The sequence below is a fragment of the Etheostoma cragini genome, chromosome 4, assembly GCF_013103735.1.
Source record: "Etheostoma cragini isolate CJK2018 chromosome 4, CSU_Ecrag_1.0, whole genome shotgun sequence".
In the NCBI taxonomy this organism is placed as follows: domain Eukaryota; kingdom Metazoa; phylum Chordata; class Actinopteri; order Perciformes; family Percidae; genus Etheostoma; species Etheostoma cragini.
The window spans coordinates 13,457,201-13,469,240 of NC_048410.1; the positions used below are offsets into that span (position 1 = coordinate 13,457,201).

At 39.2% G+C, this 12,040-nt stretch overlaps 1 protein-coding gene and 1 long non-coding RNA gene across 2 annotated transcripts; both read right to left on the bottom strand.

Annotated features, from left to right (window-relative positions):
* Positions 1 to 450: 450 nt before the first annotated feature.
* LOC117943933 lies at positions 451 to 2,100 on the bottom strand. Its single transcript, XR_004656461.1, has 4 exons — positions 2,015 to 2,100; positions 1,888 to 1,914; positions 1,365 to 1,387; positions 451 to 770 (listed from the first exon to the last, which is right to left on the bottom strand). It is a non-coding gene; the product is annotated as an uncharacterized LOC117943933 (long non-coding RNA).
* A 1,314-nt stretch (positions 2,101 to 3,414) lies between these two features.
* Positions 3,415 to 10,794, bottom strand: pa2g4a (proliferation-associated 2G4, a). The gene is made up of 13 exons (XM_034870196.1): positions 10,530 to 10,794; positions 9,231 to 9,359; positions 8,931 to 9,036; positions 8,089 to 8,158; positions 7,895 to 7,987; positions 7,103 to 7,166; positions 6,831 to 6,909; positions 5,448 to 5,526; positions 5,195 to 5,328; positions 4,967 to 5,061; positions 4,750 to 4,877; positions 4,590 to 4,643; positions 3,415 to 4,484 (listed from the first exon to the last, which is right to left on the bottom strand). Exons 1-13 carry the CDS (start codon positions 10,609 to 10,611, stop codon positions 4,428 to 4,430), a joined length of 1,170 nt encoding a protein of 389 aa, XP_034726087.1. The 5' UTR covers positions 10,612 to 10,794; the 3' UTR covers positions 3,415 to 4,427.
* Between the last annotated feature and the right edge of the window lie 1,246 nt (positions 10,795 to 12,040).

Consider the following 12,040-nt stretch of genomic DNA (forward strand, 5'->3'; position numbering starts at 1 on the left):
TGGCCAGTACAGCATCAGGCTAATTATGTAACCGACTGTGTTTAAGCTTGCATCAGACCGAGAAACTTCAGGTGGATAGTACTTTGACAGTTTTGGTGAGGACCGTGCATTAGTTTTAATGGGCGGACTACAAGTGTTTTGACACCCGTAAAAAAGGTGAACAACCATGTCACTAATTGTAAAAGGGCATTAGAGTTAATTTTAAATCCTTTCAGTCAATGGCCATATATGGTTTAAATACTTTGTTGGCTTAAGTATTTTACATACAGCTCCATTTAAAAATTCTACACACAAAGTGACCAAAACACAAGTGACCCAACAATCAGAAAACCAGAGCTTGGTATAAGTCTGAGAAATCACTACAAGCTGTGCAATACATTAAAGTAAAATGTAAATACAAACCCAGACAGATCCTGTTGCATCAGTAAAATAAAGGCTTAAAACTTCTGGTAAATTTTAAGAGTGTTCCATTTATTGTTCAATACACCACCACATGACAGTTGTTAAAAACAAAGTATTATGGTCCGTGAACAAAGCAGCTGTAGTTCAGATGTTGTCCAGCGTCTTTGCCTCTTCCAGTCAGACGTTCACAGCAGGCTCCGTGAGACGCACCGTCATCTGAAATCAGGACTTGGGCGTCGTTCCCCTGATGGAGGCTCCACTTCAGCCACATGCGTCAGTCATCTGGAGAGGCTCGGACAGGATCTCAGCTGGCAGGGATGAGGGCTTACTTTGACCTCTGCCTCATCTTTCTCCTTTTACGCTTCAGCCTGTCAAAATGCAAAACACATTTTATGTACTTAATGAAGTCTTACATATGATTGGCATATTTAGGTAAATAAAGTTTTACAGTATAGATAAAAATCCCTAAATTTCCCTTGATTCAAGAACACTTCCTATGCAACATTAGGACAGATTCTCCTGAAGTTAAAATTTCAAAGCCATTTTAAAATGGGTTGTAACCAAGTCATTATTTCACCTATTAAAAAATGGTAACAATATTGCGAATATTTAGGACACGGCTCCATCAGCATGTCTTAGACCACATGGATAACTGACATTTTACAGCAGATATATTTTCAATTTTCAAAGTGCTATCAAATGTTAGAACCAGTGACTGCAGATTTAATGTTCTCTGCCCATAATGGTTATAACCAATATGCCAGCAACGTTCAATGGGAATTGGCCTTATCGTCATAAACTACAAGAGCCATTTGATGAGGTGCTAGTAGGCTGATTAGATTATTTTTGCAGTGTGATTATGTAGGGGGAGAGAAACATAACCAAGGTAGTCCTGTCACTTAATTTCTATACACTCAGCAGAAAAGTGAGTAAGGAATCTGTACAAAATGTTAAGTGCTTACCTGCGCATACGCTTCTTCCTCCACTAGAACACAAGATGAAATGTATTAGTGTACAGTAGCTAAGTGTTCAAATGTGCCCTCCTACTTAATGACTTGAGACAGCATGCTTGTCTGTTGTCATGATGTGAAAAAAAAAAACTACTACGACTCTAGCACTGCAGACTACAGCTGTGATTAGGCACCCAACAGTAGTGTTGGGTCATCTATCAGAACTCGACCTTTTTTCTTAAAACACAATCGATAAGGTTACCGGTGCTTCAGCTCAGGTTTAGCATTGCTAATGTTGGAGCATGCATCAACGCGGGACAGTCTGTAAGAGCATTTACGATGATTTCCACGCATTTTCTAAGAGTTTAGGTTTACGTTATTAACATTGTTAGAATGACTGTAAAAGAAATCCATATTTAAACATTTTCAAACAAACAAGATAAAGCAGCTACGCAGGGGGGGGTGCTATTTAGCTCGACGCATTGACTGGAACAGGAAGAGAATATAAAACGAAAAAATTAGCCATCTAACTCACCTTGGCTCTCATCGCGTGGAGAAGATTCTGTGAAAACAATACAAATACAACTATTAGTGACTGCGGATGATTTATAAAACGTAACGATTAGATTGGATTCAGCTAGCAGTGAACCAGAATCCCATACCTCAAAGCGAGAAGAGCAACGGAAAGAGGATGTGACGGAGAAAAAGGGCGCTATTTATACAGACGTTGACGTCATGTTTAAGCGCCAACGGTTGGCTGGTTATTTCTTTAACTGTCTATGGATTATTAACTATGTATCATTACTGTACAGACGATTAAAGAATTATTACTTGATTATTGCACGGGCAGCTGTGTAAATCCAAGGTCCAAATTCAGGGTATGTGCCTAAATGTTCAGGCCTGCGTCTGTCCTGCTCAAAAGTAATTTAATTGGGACAGGCGTCTTTTAATGAAATATCTGCTTTTTCAAGGCGATATATCCATAGACAGTTATGTTAAAACCATAGACAGTTAAAGAAACTGAGCACAGTTTTTAGGACTCTTTAAGGAAAAGAGAGACTAGTCTTTCATGCTGGAAATAAATAGAACTGATGTTTTTTAAAAGCTTGATTTTACAGACAGCACTGCAATGGTCAAGTTGGTAGAATCTTATTTTATTTCCAAATAATGACATAAAAAACAATTGGAATAAAAGCTGCGATGACCCGGTGCTATTCACTGACATAAAAAAAAATGTCACCATTGTATGCATTGCTGCGCTGGCACTGGCTGCTGGCCTTTCCATCTCTTCCACATCCAAGTCAGTCTCCATAGTTCTAGTACCAGGCTGAGGCTACTCTCCCCCAACGTGACGTCATCACCGAACTGAAATAAAAAAACGCGAATACCAAAATATGACCAAAAAACTGGCCTTTAACACTATTTGGAGACATTTCAAAAAAAGAATATAAATATCTTAAGTTAAATTTTTACCCCGGGGTGGTTAAACTGTTCACAAGTTATGAAAAGGGCGTGGTCTGTGTACTCGGAGACCGTTGGTGAGCCCTAATGAGATATTCTTGCAACTACCATGTCAAAGTCCACTAGTAGCGTGTAGCACACAGTCCTCATTAGCAAATGCAGTCCTAGATGCGCTCAGATTCATGGAAAGACAATTTAGAAACCTTTATTAGCAGTTATTAAATTGACTTTGACATTAGATTTATTTTATCCGTCAGAAATCTTTCAAATTGATCATAGAATACATTTCTCTAACCCAAACATGATTAATGCAACAACAACAAAAATCCTGTTGCTAAGGAGAGGGCGGTATAGATACGATCCTCTGATATGTAATTTAATATTGTTTCATTATCTATCATAATATGGTAAATTCATTGGAAAAAAATTAACCAGTCAGGAATGTGTTATTGTTAAATCAGACAAATATATCTAATGTTGGTGCGATAAATAAGTTATGGTCCTAGATTTCCAGCATTTCCAAAAATTACCTAGAACATTCCGAAAATCTCTGACAAAATCTCAGACGTATACATCATAATGGCCAAACCTACTGATTTTTCTTGTATACTTGAATATTCATTTGGTTAGGTTTACGCTTTAAGAATTTAGTGGGGGAAAAAAAATTGTAGTTTTAGCCAAAGATGTGGTCAGGCCTTGATGGAAGAACAAACATAAACCCTCACAACGTACGCTCTGACGCAAGAAACATCCTTTATATTATAGTCCTTGTAATAACTGTCATTTGTTGTCCATTTCGTTTTGTCTATTGAAATTTATAATTTAACCCTTTACTGCACAATGTCGTTAAGAAGAAATGTTGAAAAGGTCATTTTTTTCAAAATGCATTGGATGACTGAACTCATCACTTATGATTCTCAGTTGCTAATAAACCTTTTCAATAAAATATCTGAATATTAATTTTACTATAAATCTTTGTTTACATATAAACAATTTCAGATAACTTGTAACTTTGTTGCCAAAGGGAATGAACACACGAAAATTCAGTGGAACCATCCAATTCAAACAGGAGAGTCCATGATAGCCTCAGACACACGATGCCTTAAAGAAAAGAATACAGAGTGTACAAAAGTGATCCAACGTTTCGGTTGGTATCATCCAATAATCCTTCAGCTGCAGTTGGATGTCAAAAAACAAACAAAGCCAATCACTCCCAATGATCCCCACTTTATGCTTCAGTTTTACTTGAAAGGAAATGTTCAGCTGCAAATAATGCAGACATGAAGGACCAAAAGAGCCTTAAAAAAATAAATAAAACAAAAACAAAAACACGGGCATCAATCGCACATGTACCATTTGGCAACAAGTGTTTTTAAAGTTAAAACTACTTGTGGTTATCATTCTACTGCCAAGTTAGGGAAGAAAAAGCAACATGGTACTTCCAATAAATGCAGTAAAGTGGTAAGCATCCATGTAGGATCTAAAATTCATCAGTTTTATTTGTGAAATCATTATTAGGTGTATTATGGGCAGTGTTTGGGGAAATTTGTTATGTTTTATCTTGGTTCTCTTTGGGGTATTGCATGTGTGAAAAGGCAGTATTTATTTATTTATTTATTCTCCGGCCTCTGCGGTTGGCTGTCCCGTTGCATTTTCTGCTGTCTTTGAGGCCTGTAGGATTTGAAAAAGGGAGGTAAAGATCAGTGAGGTGACACAAATCACAAGGAATTGAATTGTAAGACAGGTTGACGGTTCATTGTCAAAATAAAAATGTACCTTCTTTTTCTTTTTCTTCTGTGTTTTACGGCTTGCAGAGGTCTGTAGTAAAGTCTGGGGAAGAAGAGATACATTATAAAAGGGAATACTATGTCAAATGCAGCCAGTTTCTGTGTAATGGAGGCACTTGATGTAAAGAAAAGTGAATTCAAGGTCTTACCCTTAGCTCTGCATCCTGAACTTCGTGCTCTGACTTGTAGAGCTCTGGATCGAAGGGTCCGTTGGTGATTCTGTGAGGCCCATTTGCCATCAGCAGCACTGTGAACTTAAACTGAGCTACACACTCTCCTGAGAACAAAGACACAGAAGGAAGGGGGCTGTGAATAATAAGGGAAAGCTGTTGATAAGCCAAAAGATGATAGAAGGTGTACACTTACCGTCCTTCTCGTGTAGCACACTGAAGGGCTGTAACAATTCATGTTTGGCACACTCTACCACACCCAGACGGGCTTTGGCCTCATCCTCGAACGCCCTGACAGAAATAGGATGGTGATATTAAGTAAAAGCTTGAGCCACAAGTTTATTAATATTCAACTTGCTGTGAAACTATTTAAAATGTTAGCAGGTGGACTATGCATTATCGTCACAAAGTGTAGTAATCCTACCGAAGAGTAAAGGGCATGGCATCAAAGCGTCGTTCTACTTCGCTGAAGAACGTACGGGAAGTTTTCATCTTCAAGCCGTACTGCTTACTGGGGTCTCTCTTATAAATCGTAGTCCTCAGACCTCCATCTCTGGCCTAATTGTAAATGACAGAGGGTTAAAACAACGAGTGTCTTTTCTTTACACTAAAGTGTTTATTAGCTACACTTTCGGCAGCTTTAAGTAATGACTAAAGTAAGACAAGAGGACACTGACCTTCCCTTCTCCGCTGCTAATCAAGACGTCCACAGCATAGACTTCATGTACCTCAAACTCTGCCTTCTCATGGTCCTTCCTGAAAATGAACAGCAACAGCAGTGAGCGAAAAAGACAAATCACATATTTTGCACTCCATTCATATTTAACAGCCATACCGTACATCCGTTATTCAAAACACTGCAAAGATGTCACTCAAAATAGTATTAAGCACTACAGGGAAGTCAAGTTGCTGTTGAGATTCTCCAAACGTGATTTTTGGTTTGTTAGTTTCAGCGCCACACACCAAATTCCATTAATTTACATTATCTTGGTTCTGTGATACAAGTCTCAGAGCTCACTACATGAAACTAAAAGTTACTGTTTGGCTAGAGAATGTACACGTCTCTAAGAAATCAGCAAATCTATGTATGTGTGTCTCATGAACTGTTCATCCAATCTGCTTCACACTTGGTTTCCTGGGTACCCACTGAACTTGGGATTTAGAATTTGGAGCAGTTTGGATAGCATTGGATATTGAATAGTAAGCTGTGGATTGAACTAAACAAGCAAATGATAGAGGGTTGAAGAAAAAAGGTTAAAAAAAAAAAAGAAGCACTGCCATCATGCTGGCTGTTCCCTGTCTACCCAAAAGCCCAGCTTAAATTCACTCAGAACATTGTGCAAGCAGGACACTCAAAAAAGCTTTTCTATCCCTCACAATATGTCAGTGATTACACATTACATTTTTTGTTAGTAAAATCTGAATCTGCAACATTCTGACAGGTAAATGTAGTACAAGGTTTATTTTCGGAATTAGAAGTACACAGCAAGTCAGTAGTAGAATGTACAGTGTGGTTGCATATCAAGTGCTTAGGGGTCCTTCTGTAAGTAATTTTGGGGAAAAATTGTTCTGGAGAAAATTTTAAGCAGCAACACCCCAGGCCAAGAAAATCGGCCCGTTCAAAACAGGCCCATTTTTTAAACGGACACTGTACTAGTAACTATAAAATATGTACTTTTGTGATATGGGTTACAGCTAACATTACTCTTGTTCAAAACAATGCCAGACCTTTAGATATCACAGGTGAAATGCATAAAATAATTCTTACATTTATGGAAAGATTGTGAAATGAATGAAAATTACAGGGAACTATAAAACAAAACAAACTAGTGCGTCTACACAAACAGAAAACGCAACATTTTAAATGCAATATTGCTTGACAGGACCAAATCCCACTCAGTACCTTTAGACATGATCCATTATGTGCTCTGTGTGTCTATATACACACAAAACCTCAGAGACTGTGTCTTAAAGGTTTGATACAATTCAAAACACCCACACACTGCCTCTGATTACCCTCCCTTACTCCTATGGTGTTTGCAAAAAGTGAATAAATGTACCTTTGCTGGTCTGACGGGTTCTGAATGATGGTCTTCTCTCCATCGATGACATGTTGCTTTAGCTGATGAGACAGCATACCTTTAAAACACAGAGCCAGTGAGAGAAAATAATATAAAAACAGAAAAAGTTCCCCGTTTCTACAAAACCCTTGCATGTTGTGAGTCAATGTCTTCACACTGATGTGATGACATGTGAACACTTATGGTTTTTCTGAATGCCTTTCTTCATGACATGGCACACTGAGAGGCACAAACGTTGAATACGCACTCACCCTCAATTGGTGTGCATTTGAACGACTGAGCGATCTTGTTCCAGGCTTCTGTCACTTGATTGTTCTGAAAGACAGAGCAATGCAACATTTTCAAATACAAAATAGAGTTCTGCACTGACTGACCAATTAAATTGAGGAAGAGCATTAAAGCAAAACTATTGAAGGATCTGCAGCGAATGTTTAGGAGGAGATGAATCAAAGATGAATTTTACACACTGACGCAAGTCAGAATTTAACTCTTTACTTTGAAGGCCCATCTAAATCTTTTAATAAGCCATAGCCAGCAACTGTAGAAAAAGTAACTCATGGCTGACATGGCAAAGACCGGGAGGAAGTTAAAACAGCTTCACTGGCTTCCCATCGCTCACCGGATCACATACAAGATCCTGGTCCTCACCTACAAAAGCCATCCACCACCTTGCCCCGTCATACCTCACTGTCCTCCTCTCCCCCTACCAACCTTCACGGGCCCTCAGATCCACCACAGCCGGTCTCCTCTTTGTCCCCAAGTCAAAGCTCCGCAGTTTTGGGGACCGAGCCTTTTCCAGGGCAGCTCCAAGGCTGTGGAACTCCCTCCCCCATGAGATCCGCATCTCTGAGTCCCTCACCATTTTTCAGTCCCGTCTGAAGACCCATCTTTTCTGTTCTGCCTATCCTTAGTTTTTTTTTTTTTTTTCTTTTTTTAAACTGTCTCTTCTCTGTTAAGCGACTTTGAGCTCGGGAAAAGCGCTACACAAATTCAATTTATTATTATTATTATTATTATTATTATTATTAAGTGGTTCCATGTACCTGGTTACCAGGCTTAACAAGGCGGAGAGCTGCTTCTGCACACAGATGGGCCGCTTTGATTACATCAGCTTTCCGCCCTGTGATAGGGTTCTCCTGCAGAAATAATACACAATGAGAAAAAGACTTAAATAAGTGATCTGACAAGAGGACCCAAAACGAGGCAAAAGCATTATTTAAAAGAAAAAGGCCCTCACCTTACTGGCTCCTACCACAAAGCTGTGAGCAACATTGGCAATGAAGCCATCGACATGAACCCCAAGATCTCTAAACAAAATAAGAGGTCGAGATGAGTATGAAATAACAATAATACAAATTAAATAGATCATGTGTCAAATTCATTGCAAATTTAACTGCCACCCAGCTGTTGAGATTACTAATGTTGATACAAGAACCAATCAAGTCAATTTAGGAAGGATGATATACCAATCCTCCTCCACTTAGGACATATACAATACAATTAAAAAAATTTGAGGCTGTACATCAGCTGGAATTCAGTGAAGAACTTGTGAATTCAAGGCAGCAGCAATACAGACTTTAATGAATTGAACAGACAAAGGGTTAGGTAAAAGGTGTGTGTAAAAGGTGAGAATCATCCAAACCTATTGTGTAACCACATCACCACAAGCAACAAATATCTTTAAAACATTGCAGATCCACACAGCACAAAGATGATACAAGAGACAAAAACATGTGTGGCAATACAACAACTAAGATGAGCCGACTTCCTTTTTCAAAAGCACAACACTGCTTTAGAAAATTGTGAATCGGATTGAGCAGATGGTTGGCCATCAACGCTAAAAATCCAACATGTCACTTCGAAAACTGCAACAACAAAAACAATGTTATAAAACTGTCCAATCTTACTTGTCGTTTGCCACACAGGACACAAAAGAAGACAACACCTTACTGATGAAGCAGACAGTCAACAGCCAAGAGAAACACCTCACATACAAGTCAAGATGTCACATAGAAAGAGGGGAAGACAACACATTGGAAGACTCAAGACACACAGAACAATGCAGAGCGTGGTGCCTACATTTTGACCAGATCCCCATCTTTAAGTGCGTAGTCAGGGTCACTCTTCAGGGGAGAGAAGTGGCAAACACAGTTATTGACTGAGACGCTGGTGGGAAAGGCAATGCCTAGAAGAGGGAAAAGAGAACCACCAAGTCTTCATTTGGAAATCATCCACAAATGTGAGTGAGAAAAGTAAACAAGGATGAAAGGATTCACACTTTGATCAACAATTTGCAAGACTGCATCTTAACTCTTCTTAATGGGTCCACCTCAGTTCACCCGAGTAACAACAGACTCACTAGTATCATCTTTGGCTCACCTTTCTTCATTTCCTTTTCCTTCTTAAAGACCTTTCCAGTCTCCGCCATGATGTAGGCATCCCCTTTCTCACAGAGGCTGAGCACCGACACCCCGGGCTTGGCTGTTTCCACAACCAGACGAAGAGCCTCTGGGTGACACACACAGCAAACCATTAAGGTGCAGAAGAGGACCATGTTGAACTTGAAAGGTCATTGTAGTATTGATAACTTGCCAGATATCATATTAGGTATTGTCCTAAAGCAATGCCAATAGGTCTAACATCTGTCAATTTTGCCAATCTCTAGGTGATAGCGTGCAAAGTAAAGCAAAGTTTGAAATAGGATTGGGTGATATGACCACATATACCATTAGAAGATATTGATTTGTCAATCATCAGTGATTTTGTTGTACTATTACCGTGTATACTGTGGCACATCTTCTATAATATTCCAGCAGGCAATGTTAATACGATTTTGATCAAAATGCTGATATAACTTTACTTGCCACGTATTTAAAGTGCTGGATAACCATTTCGTTATAATTATTTTTAACTCAAAACAGTTCCTGAAAATTGAATTAATATATTACATTACATAACTTTAAATCATTGACCGAGAATTTCATTCATATGTGTAAGCTCATAAAAAAGGTATCCTTTATTTGTAGTGAAGATAAATCACACAGGTAGGTAAAACGACTGCGTCTGCAAATGCACAGAGACAACAATTTTACTTATTTAACCTGTAAGTTTAATATCATTGAGACGTTATATATGAATATGAATATGAATAACGTTAGAGTAAGACTTCACATTATTCCTCTAGCTGACTTGTCACCTTGTCAGTTATGTGAATTAAAAAAATAACTTAGTTAACCATCAAAAGTTAAGAATAAACTAACGCAAAGAGTTCCGCCTGGTGATGTAAGGAGGAGAGCATTTAACGTTGTAAAAGCCTGCTTATCTTTTAATATTTCATGTTCACCGTTAGCTAGCTGACTTTACCATAACTGGTAACATGCTGGTCTAGCTAGCTGGTTAGCATCCCACGATAGCTGCACAGACAGTCAGCTACATCCAGTAACGTTAAAACCTAACGTTATAAGATCAACGTTAATCAACAGAACCAGAGGAGCTAGCATTAGCTAACACTGAACCAGCTGTAGCTGCTAGCTAGCTAGCTAGCTATCCAGTTTGGACAGCATTGCATAGTGTGCCTCATGGCTGCTGCTGCTGTGTGGGGAAACTAACGTTAGTTGGTTGGACGACAGGCCAAATAGAGCAGGTCATCTCAGCCAGTCACCGTTTAAATGTACTTACGGTTGGCGATGTCACCACCCATCTTGTACTTGGTGACCACCAGATCCTCGGCAATGGTCTGCTCTTGCTCCTCGTCGGACATCTTGGCAGTGAGTGAAGTTTCAGTCGCTAGTCAGCCCTGAAAAGCAACGGACAGTTCCCTTCAGATCGGTTCAGACGTGTAGCTAAGCTAGCTAACACTCCGGCCTCCCGCTGGCAAATTTGAGTTTCCTAGGACGGCGAAGACATGACCCGCCCTAATCGGACTCTGATTGGTTAGTAGTCGTTGCCTTCTGATCAGGTGTGACATGAGCCAAGACGGTTAAAGAAATGAGGAGTGACCTTACGCTGCGTTCCGGGCGACCCGTGACTCGTGTCTTCACAACCTTTTTTTTTTTTTTATTTTATTTTTTTTTTATTATCATCTTTAAGTTTTACAAAACATGTTAAACATTCATTGAACACTTTGGCATCAGTAGAAAATTAAATAAAAAAAAACAGCATAATAAAATAGGTAGAAAAATAAAATATCCTTACTATACAGTGGATGTATGGAATGTCTTCACAACCTTCTGCCCGTGGAAGGGCCCTGGAACGGCAGTCAAAACTCGTGAACTTGTACCAGATCGTTACTCCGAGTTACAGTTTTGACGTCACACAGACAAACGACATTGTCGACCACTGTTTATGTTGTACTGACACCGCGGTGAATAATTAATATACATACATATTTAACGTAATGTAGGCCTAATTCCGCATATTGTAATCAAAACCATACACATACGATTGTGTAGCCTACTATCGAGGTCGGTATATGTAAAAGTCAATGAGAACGAATATGACCCACTTCTATTTAAAAAAAAAGTGTAATGGAGTCTTTTTTTACAGTGCATTCTTGTGTTTCTTTAGAAATAAAAAACGGACAAATAGAGTATTGAAACGCTTCAGATGTAATTCACTGTCAAAGTAGCCCCAAAATGAAGGGCAGTCAATGGGATGCTAACTGCAGGTGATTGCTTAGTAGCATTACAATTGCACCATGGTAGCGACGCTTAGAGAGGAGAGCCTTACCCCCTTGGTAATGGGAAACTCAACAACTCATAGCAGATCTCCACAAACCAATGGGTGACGTCACGCATACTCTGTCCATTAATATTATGCAGTCTATGGGAGTGAGATTAATTACATAGATAGTAAAAGTATGTGTGCCTAGGTAAGCCAATCAAAGGCAGAGTAGGGCGTACACTGGCCATTAAAAATCTCCTACCAGTGCACTTCCTCCAGGCAAAACAGAGTTGTGTAATAGGTGTCAGAAACAAGAAACTGTGGAACATGTTTTACATGAATAGAAAGAACAGGATTGATGGGAACTTGCTTGAAAAATATACTGGAATATGGATGACGTGGCCAAAGCAGGAGTTGCGTGATGAGTTTTTTAACAAACTGAACTGATGGGCAGAATTTGAATGATGGGCTGGACACTGTAGGTGGAATGTAGCACCAGTAGTTGGCTGTAGTACAACACATTGGAT

Coding starts and splice junctions, on each gene's coding strand:
- pa2g4a (XM_034870196.1), bottom strand. CDS start 10,611: ATGTCCGACGAGGAGCAAGAGCAGACCATTGCCGAGGATCTGGTGGTC. Junction 5,062..5,194: donor GCCATGCCCTTTACTCTTCG/GTAGGATTACTA, acceptor TATTTCTGTCAG/GGCGTTCGAGGATGAGGCCA. Junction 4,485..4,589: donor AGAAGAAAAAGAAAAAGAAG/GTACATTTTTAT, acceptor CAAATCCTACAG/GCCTCAAAGACAGCAGAAAA.